General features: G+C 40.2%; 1 protein-coding gene across 4 annotated transcripts in view; it reads right to left on the reverse strand.

The window, feature by feature from the left end:
- Nucleotides 1-51: 51 nt before the first annotated feature.
- slc37a1 (solute carrier family 37 member 1) overlaps nucleotides 52-23,551 on the reverse strand; it is a 24,316-nt gene continuing 816 nt past the window's right edge. For 2 of the 4 annotated variants that reach the window (XM_029459202.1, XM_029459203.1), the window contains exons 2-21: nucleotides 22,256-22,510; nucleotides 16,054-16,135; nucleotides 15,492-15,612; nucleotides 15,141-15,219; nucleotides 12,750-12,885; nucleotides 12,357-12,433; nucleotides 11,453-11,619; nucleotides 11,047-11,099; nucleotides 9,782-9,832; nucleotides 8,875-8,913; nucleotides 7,696-7,818; nucleotides 7,173-7,263; nucleotides 6,539-6,601; nucleotides 6,370-6,455; nucleotides 5,947-5,995; nucleotides 4,156-4,229; nucleotides 3,968-4,046; nucleotides 3,151-3,248; nucleotides 2,772-2,836; nucleotides 52-1,719 (exon numbers count right to left, since the gene is read on the reverse strand). In XM_029459202.1, the coding sequence (XP_029315062.1) occupies nucleotides 1,704-1,719; nucleotides 2,772-2,836; nucleotides 3,151-3,248; nucleotides 3,968-4,046; nucleotides 4,156-4,229; nucleotides 5,947-5,995; nucleotides 6,370-6,455; nucleotides 6,539-6,601; nucleotides 7,173-7,263; nucleotides 7,696-7,818; nucleotides 8,875-8,913; nucleotides 9,782-9,832; nucleotides 11,047-11,099; nucleotides 11,453-11,619; nucleotides 12,357-12,433; nucleotides 12,750-12,885; nucleotides 15,141-15,219; nucleotides 15,492-15,612; nucleotides 16,054-16,135; nucleotides 22,256-22,311 (1,605 nt within the window). In that variant the 5' untranslated portion in view covers nucleotides 22,312-22,510 and the 3' untranslated portion in view covers nucleotides 52-1,703. Of the gene's footprint in view, nucleotides 1,720-2,771; nucleotides 2,837-3,150; nucleotides 3,249-3,967; nucleotides 4,047-4,155; nucleotides 4,230-4,896; nucleotides 5,050-5,946; nucleotides 5,996-6,369; nucleotides 6,456-6,538; nucleotides 6,602-7,172; nucleotides 7,264-7,695; nucleotides 7,819-8,874; nucleotides 8,914-9,781; nucleotides 9,833-11,046; nucleotides 11,100-11,452; nucleotides 11,620-12,356; nucleotides 12,434-12,749; nucleotides 12,886-15,140; nucleotides 15,220-15,491; nucleotides 15,613-16,053; nucleotides 16,136-22,255; nucleotides 22,511-23,551 lie in introns of those variants that run through there. The other 2 variants (XM_029459204.1, XM_029459205.1) reach the window with 2 other exon arrangements.

Below are 23,551 nucleotides of genomic sequence, written 5' to 3' on the forward strand. Positions count from 1 at the left end.
CGACCTGTGTGCAAAAACAGCCAAGCCATCAAAAACATGACCCAGGAACAGTTCAGTGAGGAAAACAATTGGTTTATTATTTTTCTGCAGAATGCTTTGGGAGTGAACCATCCCCAAACCACATTCATTCTCAAAGAAGGAAACACTGCCCAGTAAAAAGAAGAACAACAAACAAGGCACACAATGTAGCACGAGGCCTACCACTGACACACACTAACTATACACAACATGTGGTCTTGTTCTAACGAAGGCATAATGATGTCTCAATGCTACCATCATGAAGTTTAAAATATAAATGTATATATCATTACAAGGCGTTTGTATTTTGTGGATTTTACTCTAATACAGTTTACAGCCATAACATTAACAGAATATAGTTAGAAATGTTAAACAATAAAATAAATGCTTACAAGATATTGGAAGATAAAATTCTGTCACTATGACCAACTATCTTTCACATTAACCTAATGTATCAACATTAACCTGCAAAATATATCCATATAAAGTTTGACAAAACAATTACATTCTTGCATCTCAGATCCCCACAAACCCACCCACAGACATACATCAGTATCTGCAGGTTTTATATAAAAATACAACTTTGGTGCCTTCATTTCATAACAAATTCAGAACAAAACAGAAACCACCACAAAACAGACAGGAATAACTTAAATGACTTAAATAAGTAGTCTCTTATTTAAATTACATGATCCCCACAATCTCTTTGGTTCAGTAAGGCAAAGGTGACATTGAAACAGCAACTTCCACACAGTAGAGGAGGGCTGTAGTGGGTTTGGTTTACAGCACACAGTGGGAGATTCCACTTCTTTCTTTTTAACACACAGATTTGTTTTAAACACCAGCTCAACAGTGTGAACATAGGACGCTACAAGTGTGTGCAGCAGCTAACTGCAGGAGTTTAGCCTCTACATGATGTCTCCCACCAAGCCTGACAAACAAACAACTTTAAGTTTGTATTTTTTTTTTACAGCAATCAAAGTAATATATTGATTTAGGAATGCAGAATTGTAGTCTTTAAGTAATCTTAGAACAACCTCCACACATGTTTGTTTGGGTCTGGCAAAGGATCCCGATTCTGATGACCCTTTTTTTTAATCCCCTCTGAGATCTCCGATTGGTCCATGGTCCGACTGAAAGGCTGGGTTTAGGTATACAATGAAAAATGGTCCCTTAGGTATAATACGTTGGGTTGGATATAAACTTGACTGTTATGGTTGAGTCAGGGTTTGGTGTGCTTATAAGGATGAGAATAGGAAGATAATGACAGCAGGATCTATAAGGACACAATCATGGAAGTTGCTGTTTCAAAGATGGCTATCCAAAATAAATAGCTCAGGTCACTTCTAGTTCTAATATAGACTTTAAAGAAGGCTACTTTCATATATCTGACAGTCCTTTGAGTAGACTGAGCAGGTAGTTTGTTCAAGCTCAACGTGGCTGCCATAGGAAATAGGTCAATAGAGGAAGAGGTGAGAAATAGATGTGTGTCTGTGTGTCTGTGTGTCTGTGTGTCTGTGTGTCTGTGTGTCTGTGTGTCTGTGTGTCTGTGTGTGTGGTAAATGTCTCATGTCCAGGAGAGTCCAATTATTGTCAGAGCCAAAGTCCATTTCAGGCTTAGACAAGTGGTTATAAAGCAGCGTGCGTGTGTGTGTTCCTACGTGGAGGCAGTGCAATCAAAGTGCTCAGTGTTCCTTCAACCTGTGAAGTAGAGACAAACATTACAACCATATTGATAAGTTGGGTGTCATTAAGTTTTTAGAGTGTGGATCAATAACAGTCTATGAAAATCGAACTTGTCAATTAAGGAACACAATGACCACAGAAGAAAGGACTTTTATCCTTTTCAATAATAAAGTAATCAAGGCAGTTTACATCCCTACACAACACATCCATCCTTTTGAACTGCTCTATTAACCAAGTTCACTTGTGAGTTTATATATATACACATATATATATATATAGTGTGTTATATATATAGATATATAATAATATAGAGATATATAGATAGGGGTGATAGAAGTATATATTATAGGAGAGATATAAGATATAATGTGTGGATAGATATATAGAGAGATATAGATATAAAAAAAAATATAGATAGATAACTAGAATATATAGATAGAATAGACAAAATATAGATATATATTACACACAAATATATAGTAGAGATAGATAGATAGATAATATAAAAATATATATATATATATAGATATAACTTATTATACTCGAGAGAATAACCACCTACCACCTAAAGATATATATATAAGATATAGATATATAATATATATATATATATCTATCTAATATAAAAGATCTATAGAGAGATATAGATATAGATAGATATATATATATATATATTAGATATTATCACAGATATATATCTAATATATAGATATATATTATATATATAGATATATATATTAACATCTATAAATACATATATATATCTAGATACTATAATAGTAGATATCTTATAATCTAATCTATGTTATAATATATTTATATTATAATAGTTAGATATATATATATATAGATATAAAAGAGACATATATATATACATATATATATATACAACACATATATATATATATATATATATATATATATATATATATATATACTATATACACATATATATCTATATATACACATACATATATATACATACACACATATATAGGCAAGAACATCCAATAGAAACAGAACATTAAAAAAATGACAATGATGAAGAGGATAAAAGCAGGACTTACTCTACAGCGGAGATGGGACGGGGTTTAGTTGAGGTCAGCTCCTTTGTGACGAGCCGTAGCAAACACTGCACACACATCGTTAAAAATGAACCATTATTAACCAGTAACCATTTTAAACATATTGCTATGCCGTAGTGCTGCCATCAAAACCTGCATTTAAAGCTGCAATAATTGATTTTTTCTTTGGTGACTTGGGGGCAGCAGAACAAGCTAAAAACACAACATCTGATATGTGATCACCTTATTAAGTTGTTATGTTGACATCAACTTTATCTGTAATCATGTTTGTGTCCATGTGATGAATGTTAAGTCCAATATTCCCCTAAACTCATTTACAACCACTGCTATTATTGGTAATGATACTTTTTAAAGCACTCACCAACAGAGCAAGGAAGTCAGCCGTCATCAGCATGTAGAAGACCTGATCCCAGCCGCCTGCAGACAACAGCCCTGCCAGCAGGGGGCCCAGTGCTGCACCTGGCAGCATAAACACAAGCAGGACGTGTCTGTGTGGATAATCTCAACACTTTAATGATGGACGGACAGGTTGAATTCTAAGTAAATCTTAGATTTCATGGAAATTGCTACACTAAATCGAGAAATAACAGAAGATATGTCAACATGAACACCACTAAGCAGATCGTTAAAATATAACAGTGGTGATTCATGTCTAATTCTCAAATTCCTCTGTGTTATAGAGCTTCATAAAACTATTAGAAACTTGTCAATGAGCCACACTGTTGCACTGGGTACTATGAACACACACACACACATTGTAGTTTATTCTGACTCAACCCAACATAAACCTTTCTGCTGCTTTAAATACTCACTAGAGCACCAAATGTGTATTAATCCGCCACTGAAAATAGTCCCAAACCAAAGGGGACTTTATCCTAGTTAAATAACTACAGTTGCCAGCTGTTTTTAAAAGATGGAACCAATGGGCTTGGGGCGGAGTGCAGACAGGGCAGGGAAGTGGAAAGGTATTAGAAAAAGCACTAACACATTGTTGGTTTGGTTGTTCATGGGATTTGCTGACATTTAGAAACATTTTGAATAACACTAGTCTTATCCATTAATTAGATTTATTTGTGTCTTTTGGTAAGTGCATGATAGAAGGTCATATAGCATTTCTGGGTTCTTCTATTTGTGTTTCAGTACGGAAACCTAAATGTGTGTTGATCAGTGATACTGACCTACAGATCCTGTGCCATCGATGATGGCAGTGACAGTGGACAATGCTCTGGCGTTGCCTTTCAGACTCTTGTGGGTGCCCTAGGGTGAAAGGTCAAAAGAGAGAGGGGATGAGAGAGGGTGTTTGTGCTGATTGAGTGCATAATCATGTACACATTCAGTAGACTGGAATTAGAGTTAACACACTTACCAAATCAGCCGACACTGCAGTTGTGATGAGGGAGTATGGTCCATTGACTAGGCCTCCACACACTAACAGCATGCCTGAGAAACACAGACTGGGTAGGTACTAGCTCATAGAGTTTCTACAGATACCCACTTCCACTGTACTCCTGTGTAACTCAATGTTCCCCCTCTGAAAGTATGTGTGGCATTTTGATCAAGTGAAAGCTTGGCAGTACATGGAGCAGGCATACCCCACTGATGTCAATGTGTCTTCTGGTAATTCTACTTCATCAGCTGCACCTCATCCTCTGCTGCATCACACTGTATCATCACACATTCCCTTTGGCATATTGTGAAGATAATGAACTGCAGCTGTGACCGTCATGAGCTCAATGTGAATGAATTAGGAGTCATCAGTGGAGCTACAGTGTCTGCACTGAATGAGCCACTGATGATCATTAAGGCCCAACTAATCAACCAATCAGTGCTGATGAGCTACTCTGATACATTTAGCCAGGTCATGTGACCTCATTAATCTGGGTACATGATTAGCAGCTGGACACAGAGGGATAGTTTGCTTAAGTGTTGGTATATCTGTGTTGGTTTATGCAATATGACTCTAAAGCTACTACCTCAGAGCACACACCCACAGCTGAGAAACTTTGGTTTTACAAACCTCACATCTGTGCAGGTGTGTATAAAACGTATAATAAAAAACTTCTATATATATTATTAACATATCATTGAGAAATGTTAAGATTGAAGATTGGCTTTTATTCCTCTGTGAACATACCTGTGATCAGCAGTTTAGATCTTCTGCTTCACCTCACTGTAGGAAGTGAGTCACTAGATAAATGTGTCTTATTCTTCAATTTCAGCAAATAACTTCTTTGCTCTTCAGTTGGCTCTTTAGAGAATTCTGAGGTGTAATTCTAAGAATAAATATGGATCAAGGCTTCTACACATCACCACATGTTCAATACGGCAGCAGTTTCTTGTTTCAATGTAAAACATTTCTCGTTTGAACAAGGTCCTTTTTGCATTATAAAGATGTTGTATGTATGTTATTACTGGATACTAAATAAATCATATCATATTATATGATGAGAAGCCAATATCCACCACCACCTCCGCCCGCCCACAGAGTGAACGCTGCCTTCTTGCTCTAAATTTAGTATTAAACATAGTTTGTACCAGGCATACGTGTTAATAAGCACTATGTGTTAGTTCCCGACTCTCCATAGGATAAGTGGCTAAAGATGATTGATGGATGATACTTTCAGTGAATATAACTTCACCATATAAATCAATCACTGTCCACAGTAGGCTCCAATGTCCCGTCTTAAGCCATTACTAGGTCTAAGTTTGTTTTAATGAGATATGTTGATTATGTGAAATAACGAGAAGGTTTAGTAATAAAGTGATACGTTATAACAAGAAAAGTTACTTGTAAAAACTAGTTAGTTAATAAAATGAACTTTAAATAATTGTTTATCAAACAATTGATCAATTATTTAGAGTATAAAATGTAAAAAACAACAAATGGCCCTCACAAAGTCCTCAGAGCACAATGTGATTCCTTCAAACATTTCATTTTATCTCATCACCCAAAGCCATTCATTATATGAGGACATAAAGCAAAGATTAGTCAGGCTTTCTTCACATTTGAGAAGTTGGAACCAGAAAATGTTTTAGCAGTACTGACCAATTGCTTCTTAAAAGTGCCACTGAATAATCAGCCAATCAACTAATGAATACATCATGTGATCATGCAGTACTAGCTCTGAGTGGGCTGAGGAGAGAGAGCTGTTCTTACCGATGGTTGGCCCCAAACCGAACTCGCTGATCATGGAGAAGCCATACAGCTGCAGGACAAAGAGAAAGCATGACGGTCAAAACACACACTTTCAGTCAATAAGCAGCAGCCTGATGTTACATTCATTTCAAGTGAAAGGAGATATGTAAAGAGGATGTCTGGGTCTAATGTGTCAACACTATGCCGTAGCTTTCTTGAGTTATCAGAGTCCACTTAAAGTGGCATTAATTATGCCGCGTCTTCTTCGTGGACATCATAAACAAAAGACGCTGTGTAATCTGTCTAATGCTCCACTGCTTACAAACACACACATTTGGCTTCAGTAAAAATTGGACTGTAAACTTCCTGATCCAACATTGGTAGAAGTCACTGAGCTTGCTGTTGGGACTTCTGGATGAGCGTGGCCATCCAGTGGAAACTTACAGTAGGAGCAGCCAGCAGCAACATGACGGCACAGGTGGTGGCTCTCTTCCCCAGTTTATCTGAGATCACTCCTGCCAAGATCCCCCCTGTGGATATGTACACACACAGTTCTGTCTCTCTGTCAAGATACCAGCCAAATAAGAGGAAAGTGTGAACAAAAAGCACCTACCAACTATTCCTCCCACATCAAACAGGGTGGAGAGATCTCCAGCTTTCTTGGCATCAAGGTGAGCTGACACACACACACACACACACACACACACACACACACACACACACACACACACACACACACACACACACACACACACACACACACACACACACACACACAGAGAGAGAGAGAGTTGTGTTCAGTGCCTGTTCATTCAATTCATTTCTTTCTGGCACAGTGTTTAGTCTGACACATGACCCCTGGTGGTGTTACACTGAGTGTGCTGCTCTGCCTACACACTGAACCACAGCACAATAACAATGTGACATTACTCAGGCGGCCACAGAGAGCTGACAGGCGGAGACATCGCAGATAATGTGACAATGACGTGTAAAAGATACCAATAGTGCATTTTGGGGTGATGTGTATACAAAGCATGCGATATCTGGAATATTTGCATTTAATGGTGTAGCTCTAAAAACATGGCATTCACCTGTGTTTAAATATTTCCTTAATATTTAACATCGTATCGTGTCAGTTAAGAATTGAGAAGAAACAGATAAAGAACATAAATGTATACATAATCATCATAATATGATTAGTATACGGGTACAGAATAATAATGGCTGTAGTTGTGTTTAGTCCTCACCCGTCTTGGTGATGTAGAGCGGCAGCCAGAAGAGGAAGGTGTAGCTGACCAGCTTGGCAAACAGCAGACACAGAGAGAACTCGATCACTCCCTGCAGAAACAAACAGCACACACATTATTTGTTGGTGGAGTCGATGTTCTGTGACTGAACGATCCCCGTCTGGATCAACTGCCCTGATGCAGTAAAACCTTCTCACAATAATGACCTCTTGATCTGACATTCAAAACAGCAGAGAATCTATTTATGTATACAACGTCAACATAATATATTAATGACGTGTTCACTTGTTGAACTACTTTCCGCTGCCTGTCAGTGTCCTAAAGGTTTAAAGTAAATCTGTAATGTTCATAGATTCATTTACTGACTTTGTGATGCTCAGCGGAAACAGAAGGATGTGTCGTGTAATCATCCGGAAGGCTCTACATTAGCTTTGACTTCAGCCACTATGTGGTTGCGAGTAGAAAAGCAGGTGTTTTGGATGATAGATTTGTGTGTGTTAGTGTGTGTGTGCGTGTAACTGACTGGTATGCGTAGAGCTCCCATAAAGCTGATGGCAGACGGTTCAGATTCCCTCTTCACCACCACGACGGGCTGTGCGGGGGGACACACACTGTCCCTTGGCAACAGCAGCTCTGTGTCGTAACTCTGTAGGAGAGCAGGAGAATGATCAGGGGCTGCAGATGAAATCTAGAGATCTAAATGGTCAATGCATGGAAGTCAAGAGCCAATCATTCAAAGTACTTTTGGGTAGCTTTTTTATATGTTTCAGTGATTTCTAACCCAGAAAGTTCATGCAGGAACAGGATCATTTGAATTGTGACCTCTGACACAGTATGTGCTAATAAATGAAAGGAGGAACAGAGGTAACTTAGGCAAACTGTGATTGGAAGAGTAATAAAAGATGATTTTATCCAATTAAGTCCCCAGTTGCAACACCCCCCTGTTATTCCAGGAAAAAAGAATGTTACACACCAACACACGTGTGTCAAATACTATCAATGCAAGCATTGATCTAGGACTGTTAACTTATTTGGTGTAATAGATGAACAGGGTTCGCCGCATGTATCTGCATGAGGTGACTGAAGTGAAGTAGGAAGAACAATTTCATGTGGTAAACCCAACCCAACTATCATTCCAAAAAGGATCAAGAAACCCTGAGGCTGAATCCAAATGTCTTCCCTGCATCTGAAGACTCGTGGGCTTGACTGGCGTGTCCTAAGGACTGTTTTAATCCAAAAATTATTAGTCTTCTGTAAGTATTATAAGTCTGCAGCTTACAGTCCACATTATATTATATTATATTATATTATATTATATATATATATATATATATATATATATATATATATATATATATATATATATATATATATATATATATATATAATATATATATAGTATTATATTATAAGGCTTAGTCTAGTTATGTGATATTACACAATATATGGACATAATTTTGACGTTATCAGCTTATCGTACACTTGATGATTTCTTGCTATGGACGTATCGTACGACACATAGACATAACAATGTCAAGGGACAATATACCATCTCAATATACGGCTCAGTCCACAAGTCTGGAGGACGGACATTTGAATTCAGCCAGGGAAAGATTTTTTAGTGTTCCTTCAGCATTCCACAAAATCTGACAGATGCTGAATCACCATGAAACCAACAACTGGAAGCACTGAAGAAACTGACCTTCCTGTTTTGAACACTATCCTCGTAATAGCAGTATGCCTGAAGGAATTACAATGACATAAAATGCAACTTACTAGAGTGTTGGGAAGGAAAATCTATCCTTTTATACTCCATTTGTTTAATGTCATTGATTTAAACAGTTCATTAGGTATACCTTTACAATGTAAAGCAGTTCATTACTGGACTATTATTTGATTAGTTTTGCAGTTGTGGCTACTGGTGGTCTTGTCTTCAGGTTGTTTCTCTTCTCTCTGTATGATTGTTAATTGTCAGCGGAATAAGATGACACTTACTGGTCATGCTTTAGATCGCTTAAACTCTGTTAAACGTATCTCAACATGGTGACTGGTTTGGCCAGTGGTCTGTAAGACTAATATTAATACACCAAAAAACAACAACGGATGCAAATTTAATAACGCTGTGTCTTTGGGTTACTTTTCTTTGAAACTATATTTTCTCATAAGCATCTTACTATAAGTACTGGGCTAATACATGAACATTAGATTTGGACATGAGTCTGATGACAGTTGATGTGCTGTTTGGTCACGGTCAATCAAATCATAATAAAACTGCTGCTGCTGCTGCTGCTGCTGCTGCTGCTGCTGCTGCTGCTGCTGCTGCTGCTGCTGCTACTACTACTACTACTACTACTAAGCTGCTGCTGCTGCTGCTGCTGCTGCTGCTGCTACTGCTACTACTACTAAGCTGCTGCTGCTGCTGCTACTACTACTACTAAGCTGCTGCTGCTGCTACTAAGCTGCTGCTGCTGCTGCTGCTGCTGCTGCTGCTGCTGCTACTGCTGCTGCTGCTGCTGCTGCTGCTACTACTACTACTACTACATTCCTGATGAAGACAACAGTATTGCATATACAATACACTATGCACTAACATACACAGTGACACACACCTGGGTTTTGTTGTCCTTGTATTGAGTATACAACTCAGGGTGTCCATTTACCTGCATGAAGAATAAAGCACATAATTATTCACACATGTTCAAGTTCATTTTTTCAGGCATTAAAGGATAAGTCTATATTTTTCTTATTGCCAGCGAATACCATGAAAAGACCAAAACCAACAGTGTGTTAGTCCCTCTCTTAATACTTCCTGTCTTCCCGACACTGTCTGTATCACTCTGCCTACTGAAGACATGCACCTTTAATGACACCAACTAATAACTCACTTTTCACATTGACAGGTGCTCTTTTATTAAATAAACTAAACACTTCTGCTATTGATCTAATTTATGTGCACGATTCAGTTCTGCCTGTCTACTTTGCGCATTCACATTTTCTCCTTCGCTCCGTTTTGCGAAGGGCGGGGCTTCGCAGCTGACACACACACGTGCGCACACACCTACACGTGCGCACACACCTACAGAGCGGATGAAAGGAGAGGGGAGAACTAAATAGAACGCGCACGCAATCTCCCCCCCCGCCGCACGTTGAGCTGCCCCTCCAAAGCAGTAAACCTAGGGGAAACACTGTATTGTATGGTCACAAAGGCCTTGTAAATCTTTGTGACAACTGTGTGTGTGTGTGTGTGTGTGTGTGTGTGTGCTTATTTATTACTTATAGGCCGAGGCTACAGAGCCTTGTGATGGTGGCTTTGAGTCTCTCCTCTCTGTCCATTGACACATCTATGGGCAGTGGGCACGGCTGATGTCAGAGTAGCTCTTCTCAAATGTAGCCCACACCTTCAAGACGCATTCAAAGTGGCTCATCTTGGCCTTTCACAGTGTGAAACTTTAGCGAAATAATTGGGCCAATTGTCTTAAAAAAGATTTCCCTGTACATGTAAATATTTGGCCTTAAAACATTGCTCTAAGTCTAAACCCTCCCGTAGGTGTTCAGATGGGCAGAGATCTGGTGACTGTGAAATCTGTAACATATGATTCACATTATGTTCAGCTCTTGTGCCCTGTGATAGAAGCATCTGCATTTGTTTTGCTTCTCCAGTCATTTATTAAGGTTAATCTTTTCTTATTCCACAAAAATCCAGCAATGGGTATGGTAATTGAGACACTAAAGGATGCTGGTACATCTTACAGTGACATGTTGTAGAAAATGCAAGCGTTCACAAGATTTAACAATCTAAAAATAATGAAAGAAGGCAATTATTTACATTTTTCTATTTACCAAGGAAAGACACAAGAACACTCTCTGTACTCACACGCTTGCCGGGAGAAGAATTCTGAGCATACATGCTTTTCAGGTCATTTGGATCTGGAGAGGGAAAGAGATGGCATAAAGGTAATGATGCTTCTCCATTTTCTGTCCTGGTAAAAGTGGCTTACTGATTGTGAGCCAGCAAAGTGAAGAACACGGCCACAGTAAGTACTTTCACAGCTAGTAACAGTTATTTCTTCATGTAATTAAAACATGTTCTTTCAGCAAGTCAAAGGCCTTCGTACAAACCATTAGTGTGGGTAGAAACTGACTTTACCAAGGGAGAAAAAGGTTAAGCCCTTTGAGAAAGTGCATTAGCTGCACGAGAAGCTAATTCCTTCATACACAATAAGAAACAATTCAAGACAACAAGTGTGAACATGTCCAGCCAACAGGGAGGCTGCACTTACGCTCAATGAGGAAGAAGAAGCAGACAACTCCCATCACTGCAATGATGAGCCCCGGTATGATGAAGGACAGGCCCCAGTTGGAAGAGACCCAGTAGCCGGCGATCAGAGATCCCAGGATGTTTCCCACTGAGGTGTGAGAGTTCCACAGCCCCATGATGAGTCCTCGCCTGACAGACAGACACATCATGTTGTTAGTGACTTTCAGAGGCTCTCTTCCTTGCTGGCTATACATATTCATATGTGATAAAATGAGTCATTTCATTCTCCTCAAAGGTTTCATGCTTTTGTGTTACACTCCAGCTGTTTCATTAGTTGTAATGCATCACACCTCTGAAATGTTGTTCTCACCTTTTTGGTCACTGGAAAGAATAAATCAAAACTCATTTCCTAAATCATGGGGAGTAAGCATTCAAGCAAGTGGCTTTTACCCATAAAAAACAAAGAATTAGTTTTTTTTATTTGTGGAATTTGTTTGTGTATTTGCAGATCCGTTTTATATTTTCATAAATCTTTTTTTGAGCTTACAAATCTCGGTCTCTCATTCAACAAGCCCAGTTCAACGCGAGACATGTCCACGTCTGCAGATAAGAAGGCAATGGGTGGAAGGCTAATGTAGGCTGTGGTTCAAAGTCCACAGCAAGCTGCAGTCATTGTTAATCAGTGTCAGCTAATGACAGAGCAGTGACGTCATTGTTATAAGCAAATACTTTAGATACAATGTTTTGACTGGATATATGAAAAGTCACGTTATGTTAAAGTAATAACATAATTATAATAAACCTACCTGACACACTGTCCGATAAATCACACAAAACCACAAACTGTTCATGAAACTTTGAAACTTGAAATGCATATTTTATGTTTTTCTTTTGCTAAAGTCAGTGTAGGAACAGTTCGACCTTACCTTCCTTTTCCAAACCAGTTGCTGATGCAGGTCACTACACTGGGCCAGCCAGTGGTTTGGACCAAGCCGTTGGCCACCTGAAATCACAAGAGGATAAATGAGGACAGCATTCATTTCACAGTAAGCTACACATACTGTATTATGTTTGTGTTAATAAACCTGTGATTATATACGTGTGCGTGTCTCTTTGTGTTTTGGAGTAGCAAGATGGGTTATTCATTCTTACAATATATCCCCCAGCGTCCTTGTGCAAGATACTTTATCCTACCACCTGCAGAGAGCTGAAGAGAATTTCCCTTCTAGCAAAAGTACCTGTCGGTGTGTTCTATTTTCATGACAGTGCTATGACTGGTGCAGTTTCATGATTCACTAATGCTTTATGATGCGTCTCACCTGGACAAATACATAGAAGCCCAGGTGGTGGATGTTGTAGACATAACCCAGTCCAAACAGGCAAGTGAACAGGCCGCTGGTCAGCATGCCCACTGTTAGGTACAGTCGAATAGGCAGGCGCTCCCCGATGATGCCGCTGCAACACAGTGGTGACTTCATGTTAACCATCACAGCGCACTCTCCTCCTGTTTAATGTACCCAACATGCACGCTTTGTTTTACAACCTTCACCAAGGAGATGATGTTTCAGTTCTGTTTGTTTGTCTGTTAGTTAGCAGGACATCTCAAAAAGAGTTTGCAAAGATTTAAAACCACAGGACAAGTGACTTACTTTACTGCATTAGATTAACAGATTAGAGTATTTATGAACATTTGTGCTATCTTCCCCTCAACTACTCGTCTTATTTGAATGAAGAAACATGACTACATGATTGTGTATTCCATCCATCCATCCATCGTCTACCGCTTATCCGGGGTCGGGTCGCGGGGGCAGCAGCTCTAGTAAGGAACCCCAATCTTCCCTTCTCCGGGCCACATCCTCCAGTTCCGACTGGGGGATCCTGAGGCGTTCCCAGGCCAGTGAGGAGATATAATCTCTCCACCGAGTCCTAGGTCTTCCCCGGGGTCTCCTCCCAGCTGGACGTGCCTGGAACACCTCCCTAGGGAGGCGCCCAGGTGGCATCAACTGGCTCTTTTCAACGTAAAGGAGCAGCGGCTCTACTTCCGAGTCTCTTACGGATGGCTGAGCTTCTCACCCTATCTCTAAGGGAGACGCCAGCCACCCGTCTGAGAAAACCCATTTTGGCCGCTTGTACCCGTGATCTCGTTCTTTCGGTCATGACCCAGCCTTCATGACCATAGGTGAGGGTAGGAACGAAGATCGACCGGTAGATTGAGAGCTTTGCCTTCTGGCTCAGCTCTCTTTTCGTCACAACGGTGCGGTAAAGCGACTGCAATACCGCCCCCCCTGCTCCTATTCTCCGGCCAATCAAGACCCCAAGGTACTTGAACTCCTTCACTTGGGGTAAGGGCTCATTCCCTACCCGGAGTAGGCAATCCACCAGTTTCCTGCTGAGAGCCATGGCCTCAGATTTTGAGGTGCTGATCCTCATCCCAACCGCTTCACACTTGGCTGTGAACCGATCCAGTGACTGTTGAAGGTCACAGACCGATGATGCCATAAGGACCACATCATCTGCAAAGTGCAGCGATGAGATCCTCAGGCCACCGAACTGCAACCCCTCTCCTCCACGACTACGCCTCGATATCCTAGTCCATGAAAATCACGAACAGGATTGGTGATAAAGCGCAGCCCTGGCGGAGGCCAACATTCACTGAGAACGAGTCCGACTTACTGCCGAGTATCCGGACACAACTCTCGCTTTGGGCGTACAGGGATTGGATGGCCCTCAGAAGTGACCCCCTCACCCCATACTCCCGCAGCACCTCCCACAGTATCACCCGGGGGACCCGGTCATACGCCTTCTCCAGATCCACAAAACACATGTAGACCGGATGGGCGTACTCCCAGGCCCCCTCCAGGATCCTTGCGAGAGTGAAGAGTTGGTTCGTTGTTCCACGACCAGGACGGAATCCGCATTGTTCCTCTTCAATCAGAGGTTCGACTACCGGCCGAACCCTCCTTTCCAGCACCTTGGAGTAGACTTTACCAGGGAGGCTGAGAAGTGTGATACCCCTGTAGTTGGCACACACTCTCTGGTCCCCCTTTTTTAAATACCACCCCGGTCTGCCACCCCCTAGGCACTGTCCCAGACTTATAATAACCTTCTCAGTCAAAGTCAGCAGGGTCCCACCCTTGCTGTACACAGCTTGGATGGTTCGGGTTTAGATCAGGATCAGGGAGGATGTGTAACGATTGTGTAATTCTCTATAATTCAATAAATGTTTTAATTCAAATAAAATTAAGAAGATTGTGCAGTCTTGGTGGCAGTATGTGATCTGCGAGTGCTTTCTAGTTTGTTACATGAATAGACTAAATGTTATGGTAGGAATACCTACAAGAAATATTTGTATCGATCAACATGCAAGATTTAGGAAAAGGTGAGAGAAGTGCAGATGTGATGAGCAGCAATGCACATTCTGTTAGCTCCTCTTGTTGAAGCGTGTCAGCCACAGTTAAAGGTGCACAAGTTTATCAAGACAAGTGCAGCTTCATTGAGTGTTGAGGCCTTCAAGGCTTGTTGTCTTTTGTTAAAATGTTCCATTCATAACCAAGATGAATCATAGGACTGCAGAGCCTCATAGCAAACCAGATTCAAAACAATAAATAATGCCAAAAATATATAAAAGTCAAAGTGTTGATTAGGTTTTAATGTAGGATACAGCTGATATTATATGCCAATCCCAATGCTTTCTGCATGCATTTTCTTACCTGAGGTACATTCCCACTGCATAGGCACAGAGGAAGGAGTAGTCCATGGCTCCCAGCAGCTGTTTGTAGTTCTTTTTATCTGAGAATATAAACAGTTGTACAGAGTTGTAATCAGATTTAGTTCATCTTTAATTGTGTTTTTTGGCATTTATGCTTCCTGGTTTTTCCCTGAGCAAAGCTGCAGAAAGCAAGCTGGAAAAACAGCAGTGCTACATGCTCAGCACATTATATTTGTATTATTATGAAATCAACTGTTATTTATATCAGAGTCCAATTTTCTACTACTACTAATACTAAGATGATCCCCGCCCCCAAAAACCCTAAATTGTCTGAAGATAAGCAGAAACAAACCAAAAGGCTTCCAGCTGCAGTCCATGTCTGTGTGGAGAGATGGCAGGGAGGGCTGCTGGCTGCTGCTGGAGGCAATGGTGGCTAGCTCATTGATAGACGAGCAGTTCCTATGGAGCTCGCTCTGTCAATACAAAACAATGATTGCACCATTCAGTTGGCCAGAAAACCCCATATATGTGTGTGTGTGTGAGTGTGTGTGTGAGTGTGAGTGAGTGTGAGTGTGAGTGAGTGTGAGTGTGAGTGAGAGAGAGAGAGAGAGAGATGGACCCATGAACATGAAGAATTGCTGCAGCTTGGCCTCAAATTATTTTCCCAAAACATTTATACAATTAATCAAAAACATGTATAAAGTTTAATTAAAATGAATGCAGTGGACTGAAACCAGAGTCTGGACTTACATTATGAATAAATGGAGTACTATCTTATATATACTAGCAGTTAGACAGCCCTACCAATAATTAATTCAACATGTACCTGACCACCCAGCCTCAGCCTGCATATGCATGTAAGCTCATGAATGTGATGTATATGGAGTATACAATAACAATGAGTTATATGTTACCTTGACGATGCTAATGGGTTTCCTGGAGAGGTGGAAGCTGGTGTAGAGCAGGAAGGTGAGGATGAACATGAGAGCTCTGTACCTGCAGAGAGGAAACACCAGAAGGCAGCAGTGAGAGATGAGGGACCAGAGAATAACTCCAAACTCACCCCCTGAATGAATCCAGCACGTTCAATTTCAGTTTGAGGCGAGGGGGTGACGGGACCCCGTGGAGTTTTTACAAGCTTACTTATCTCTTTAATTGCCAACAAGACCACAAGCACACATATTTGCAGAGATCACTTCACAAAGATTACTCTCTCACTGCCATTCACAGCAGTCAAAGAAAGCAGATGGTATTCAGGGTCATTTATGCAACACAACAGTGACAGATACTCAAAAGGTGTGTGGCTGATATTATGCCTCTTCCTCACCATATAATGTAGCAAGCACATATATAACCAGCCACAATGAATGTGAGATACTCTTCAATGGATCTCCCACATCTGCCTGACTGTGATTACAACACACGTCAGATGACGGGGAAAAGTGTTTCAAAAATATTTAGGCACACAAAGAATAGGTCAGAATGACACACGATGAGACGATCCCTATCAGGAATGTCACGATACCAGAAATGTACTAGTTGTTAAACAGCTCATAATTCCCTCTTTAAAATCTATTGTATAGTGCTGTGAAAACAACTGGATTCTCGCCACAAACTAAATTTTACAAGATAACATTTGAACACCCAAGTGTGTTTACAAACAGCAACCGACAATGTTACCTACTTTGCCTTTAACGTTAGCTGTTAGCTCCGTAATTTATCCAAGCAGGACTGTGCTGCCCACCGGCTGCTTACAGCAAACAGCTAGCGTTAACTAGCTCTCCTCCAGCTGATTACAAAGTGTCCTGGAAATGTATCATGTAGTCTTCTTATATTTTATCTCTATGAAGTAGTTTGGCCTTACAGTCACTAACCGTGTTTTCTCACAGTTACCATACGTGTCTGATGTCCCTGTCTGCTAGCATTTGACAGACAAGTTGGCACTTTGACTATTGTCAGGCAATCAGCAGACGGATGTTAACAGTTGTAACTAACATGTGTGAAGTCTTTGTGCCTTTGTTTCCATTTGGTAGACAGAAAGGTGTGTTACCTGATCCTGCCCAAGCAACTCTACTGTATAAATGACTTGTGTTTCTTGTTACTCATGGTCAGATACTTGTAGCACACGTTGTTGCGGGTTATCTGTCCTTTCAGCGGAAATTGACACTTTAACTCTTCATTAAATAACACCAAAGCTCTTACTTCTATATTTGTTTCTTTCTTGCCGGAAGGTGATTCATTTTTTAATAGACGGAATCGCAGTTTCGGGCTTCCTGTGGAATCGCAATGCATGCTGGGGTGGCAAGCCTAGAAAAGTGAGCACCAACTCTACAAGGGCCGCCATATTGGATTTCTTCTCTACGTGTTTACATTGTATTTAGCTAGTTTTTAAGTGTGTAATCATCGCTCTTCTAGTTATGGGATTTGGACACATTGTGTGGTGAAAGGATGTTCAAACAGTGGGAGAACGATAAATAAATGGGCAGAATCTCATTATGAGCTTCACGATTGCACTCGTTTGATGAAAAATTGCGACTGCAAGCCCCCTGTTCGAACTATTTCCTATTTCCAACAGCACTAAAGAACAATGACAGAAGGCTAGCATGGACCAAAGCTGTAAAGAGACAGGATTACAATGGGAAGTCTTGGGAGCCCAAGAAATCTTTATGGATTTGCAGTGAGCATTTCATGCAAGGAAAACCAACAAATGAATTCCCTGATCCTGAACTCGACCTGGGGTATGTAGTCTATCTACTTGATTTATATATTGACAAATGTACTTTCTATATATTGAGTTTTATAATAATTAACAAACACAAGTTAGGTATATATTTATAATGGCTTACCCTGCAACACAACTGCAATAAGCACTTATGATATTGTCAGTTTTCTTGACTGCGCAGATCCATGCTGAATGTGGCGTATGGGAAATCTTCATTGAATGAGAACATTTTGCTTTCAAAAAGCAAAACTCAGAATCTGCGAGAGGATTGAAAGATATTTGTTTCAACCAGCCAGAGTCAAACAGTCTAAATGCTTTGCCTTCTTTGTATTCGTTCAAAGTCCGTCAAAGCAACGGGGACTAAATGTGACATCTCTACATGAGACTATTATCCTGTAGACATGTTCCTTGTAAAGTGAGATTCCAACCATATAGATAGAATGTCTGAGGCAACTGAATTACAAAGCAGTCGAGCTGTCCACATTAAGCAATTGGGAAACAGTGAGACTATACAGGTTTGGAGGTCTGCTGTAGCCTGCAGCCACAGTAGCATTCACCTGTTGTCAATGTTACACCCTTCTATGGTTTCATACATACAGGATATCCTGTAACTTCAATGATTGACTTTGAGACTCATTTGGTTTGCTTTGTCTCTCGGTCTTTGTGCTGTATTGTTTGAGGTGTAGTCAGAGTGGTGTCAGTGTGATTGTTTGCTATCCTGTGTGTGTGTCTGTGTGTGTGTTCAGTGTGAGTCAGGCTGTTTTCCAGGCTCTTCAGCAGACATTTAATAAAAGAGCACCTGTCAATGTGAAAAGTGAGTTGTGAATAAAAAAAGAGTATTTGTTTGACAATGGTAGGGGAAACACTGAACTCCATACTCACAATATAGCATGGTTGTTTTCTGAAAGACACATTTTCAATGGTCTGAGAAGACAGTGAAATTAATGACATACTAGGAAATTCCTATTATGATATTTTAGACATTATGGACATATTATATCTATTACAGAAAGTACTTGTTCTGATTGGCTGGCAGGTGTCAACAAGACACCGAAAGCAAAGAGCCACTCAATGGTTCAAACCAAGTTACCACAGAGTATGCGTAATAATTAGGGCTGAACAATTAATTGTTTTCAATCTAACAAATCACAATTTGAAAGAGTGCAACTTTTAAATCAAAGAGCCAAAACAACAACTGTGAATACAAACTTACACCAAATGGACAATGATTCAAGCACACTTTGTTATAATATAATAGAAAACATCCATCTCCAATACATACTACCGTTTACAGTGTTATTGCTGATATCTATCACGCCAATCACAGGGACAATTATCACTGAGATGGATCAGCCTCTATGAGCTGTTAGCAGAAACCTTTAAAAATATCAACATACATTTTGAAATTCTCAAATTTCAGGTCCTGGCTCACTGTGCGTTGAGTCACAAGCACTAATCCGATTCATTTGACTGTAGGACAGTATCATTTACGGATAAAAAGACAAGATACAGTTGCGTCAAATTAGATCCATTTCACTGTTTCCGCATTTTTAAATGTTGCAACGAGGACAGTGGTGCTATGTTCACTGCTCTTGGTTAGTTAGCAGCACAGACACAAGACTGCCATTCTCCCTTTCTCCCTGCACCTCCTCCCCTAGATAGAAGGACACACAGACTATACTGTGCATATAGTGTATGTATATATATATATATATATATATATATATATAGAACAGTACTGTATACACAGTATAGGCTACAGTCTACATAAAGTAAATGTCTACCTAACAAGTTAAAATGTTATACATTTCCTGTTGATACACTAATGTAAGACACATAACAGAAGGACAAGAGATCTGAGCAGGGCAGGGATAGACCACGGGCCACCAAGCCACTAAATTTGGTAACAAAACACATTTTTGATGGCCCGTAAGCTTATGTAAAAACAAAACAGAAAACTTAACTGTAACTTCAATAAATGAAGATATTAACAAAAATGATTAACAAAATGAATGAAGATGTATGATTTGTATGTATGAGGGGCTTGAGACTAACGGTGCTTCACGGGGATGATAGAAAATATGTTTGGGACCAACTAATCAGCCATTCCGCGTCCTTTGTAGGGGCTTTCAAAGCGAGCAACAGGAATAAGTAAAAACACAGTGCCGACTAAAGTTCAGCTTTGGATGAGCAATGGAAGCGTATTATGCACCTACAACCCGCAAGATATATATAAGAGAATGAGTGAGACAGCAAAGCCTGGGCAGAATTTGGAATTGTGCAGTCATGGTACACGGATGGTTTCCCAAGCACGAAGACTAATCCCCAGAACCATCCTGCGCATAGAGGCACTATTCAACATTCTGATGTGGTCAGCTCTTCTTTCTATAATGATACTGTATGTACTCCAGGGGGCTTCTATACAGTCGTGCTTTGTCATGAACAGGGCACTAAAGGCACATGTCTCACCAAAGGTGAAATTTACCTTCTGGCTAAAGAAATTACTTAACCTAGGAAGGTTTTCAAGCTAAAGTAACTGAATGTACAGTTTCCATGAACCTCTTTACAACTGCATTTATGTGTCATTTCACATTAAAGTCTGCTCTGCAGCATGAAAGACATCAGCTTGCATAATAAACCACACGTTCATTATACAAGTTTTATTATTCTGACGCATAATATTACAATGGGGAAAAAAACCAAGAGTATTCCCAGCTAGTACAGACAAATCCCAGTGATAGCAGGGGGGTTTGTTACCTGCAGTCACAGGTGAGATGTCTCTTCTGTCGCTTCTCGTCCAAAATACTGGTACTATTAGAAAGTTACCCTACTGCCTCAGTAAATAATATTAGTCTTTTTGCGTTATCTCCTCTCCTTTTCTCCGCTCTGTCTCTGACTGTAGGAGTGTGCGCACGTGTGTGTGTGTGTGTGTGTGTGTGTGTGTGTGTGTGTGCCGGGAGCGAAGCCCCAACCTTTGCGAAACAGAGCAGAGGAGACAATGTGAATGCGGAAAGCAACGCAGTAGTCCAGTGGTTCTCAATCTTTTTTGGGCTATCCATTATCCAGGTCCCTTATCGCCCCCCATCAAATAAAATGTAGGCTAATTGTATTTTAATATTGATTTTTATTCTGTTTGTATTATTATGATTATTATTCTTAGTATATATTATTTATATTATCGATTATATTAATTTTGTATTCATATATTTTTCTTATTATTAGGCTGCTATATTATGTTATTATAAACACTAAAATTATCTGAGATTGAAGTTACATAATAACATTTCTAAATAATAATACATTTTATATTATTTAAATAAAAATGTATTTGTTGTTGCCCTAATACACCATGTACCCAGGGAGCAAACAAAGACATGTAAATAGAAATATTATTCAGGAGTGTTAAACAAATGCAACAGTAAGAAGTTTGAGATGTGTCATAGACTGCAGCCAATCAGCGTCAGACATTCAAACTGTAACCGGTGTTAAACACAGCAGCCTCAGAAATGTGAAACAATTTGCACTCTTAAGTGTTCCAACGGAAAACGAGCACAAACGAGGCGCTGCCCCCCCCCCCCCCCCACTGAACCCCGAGCCCCCCCTGAAATTCAAGGTGTTTTCTTTCTTTCTTTTTATAAATATATAGAGCCACTTCACAATATAGAGTCACACGTCACTTTTCACATTGAACAGGTGCCCTTTTATTAAATAAACTAAACACTTTATTTATCTAATTTATGTGCACGTTTCAGTGTTAACTGCTTTGTGCATTTACATTCTCTCCTCTGCTCTGTTTCAGGAAAGGCGGGGCTCCGCTCACGAGACACACACACACACACACACACACACACACACAACTACAAAAAAGTCAAAAATCCAACACATTAATTATAAATCGACCCCAACGTTCGGCACACAGTCTGAATCAGCAGCAATTCCAGTGCCCCCCCATTTCTATTATTTAATAGAAGAGCACCTGTTCAATGTGAAAAGTGAGTAGTAAATATATTTTAAAAATAAAAGTAGGGGAAACACTGGACTACGTCTACAATATTATATGGCATCTCGTTTTTAAAATAGCAGCTAAAAGCCTGCTACGCACCATCCACAGTTGCAAATATCCCGGGAATGCGTCGCCTGACCTTACTGCTCTGCCCACATGGACAAAAAGGTCTGTATGTGTTACACTGAAATGTCCATATTTCACAGAAATATGTGTGAACTGTGACATCTTGTAGAAATTGTCTTGGGTGGTAAAATTCTGAACCGAAAATAAGCACATATATTGTATATTCAGATTGCACGATTGTCAGTAATATGAAATTCAGAGGTATAACTAACATGTGAATTGACTACACCCAAACAAACACACAAACAGTCGGATTCAGACTCACCACTGGTCCCTGTCGAAGGACACCAGCAGGCGGATCCCAGGAGGAACAGCGGCCATGTTTGTACGCAAATATTGACAATCAACAGTGATGGTTAGCTGATGTGGGCTCAGGCTGAACGGGATGATGGGGTACACGCAGACATGGTGGTGCTGCCTTGGCTCATCTTCATCTCATAGGAAGCTGCTGGGAGATCGGCAGCAAGAGGACACATGGCCGACTCAGTGAGCGCTGGACTTGGACGGAAAAATCAGGAGACTGGGAAGATGAGAAGAGAGGGAGAGGGGTGAGAAAGGGGTAGTGGAGGAGGAAGGAAGACAAATAAATGATTAGATAGGAGAAAGGGTGTAAATGTGGGGTAGTAGAGAGATAAACAAGTAGACAAGAGGAATGAACAAGTCCATTAGTGAGTACAGGGAAAGGTCACAATTACCTAGTGCCAGTTTTCCCATCTGGTGTAATGGCCTCTTGTCATTTTGTTAACACTTTTTTTTGACACTTAATCCACATATGTCCTGTGTCCATCAGGGCATAAACAGCAGGCTCACAATTCAAAGTTTGACACAAACATTTAGTATAAGACAAGCGAGAAACTATAGTAATACTACTATATAAAATGTTGATAATTGATCGGTCTTTTTAGTTATTTATCAAGTGAAAATATTTGAGGATTTGCTGCTTTTCCTTATCTTATATACGTGACATGTGGGTTAGTATCCTGGTTATAATCAGGTTTTTGGTAAATCCTAGATTTTCATTCCCTACCCAGATTTTAAATCAAATCAAATCAAATGTATTTATATAGCCCAATATCAGAAATGACACATTTGTCTCAGTGTGCTTTACAGACCGTACAGGATACACACCCTCTGACCCTCGCATCGCACAAGGAAACACTTCCTAAAAGAAACCCCACAATTAAAAGGTGGGAAAATGTTAGAAACCTCAGGGAGAGACTGAGGAGGGATCCCTCTCCCAGGACAGACAGACTATAATAGATGTCGTGTGTACAAGATAAACAACATAGATTCAAACTGTCTTTGACTTGAGTCAGAAAGCCTCATCTCTAACCTACATGCTGTTGCCTTTTCCCCTTACCTGAACGCAGTGAAACACACCTGGAGCAGCACTGCTCTGAACCCCCACATGCTGAGCAGAGGGAAACGTGATGTGCCAGAAACTGCAATAGCTGGCCTGCATAAATACTCCTCTGTCTGCAGCAGGAGAAACCAGGCAGCGTGGCCACGTTACAGCCAGGGAATCTATGCATTTCAATCACTGCTGTTGTAAATATCATGC

The sequence above is a fragment of the Cottoperca gobio genome, chromosome 21, assembly GCF_900634415.1.
Source record: "Cottoperca gobio chromosome 21, fCotGob3.1, whole genome shotgun sequence".
Classification (NCBI taxonomy): Eukaryota; Metazoa; Chordata; class Actinopteri; order Perciformes; family Bovichtidae; genus Cottoperca; species Cottoperca gobio.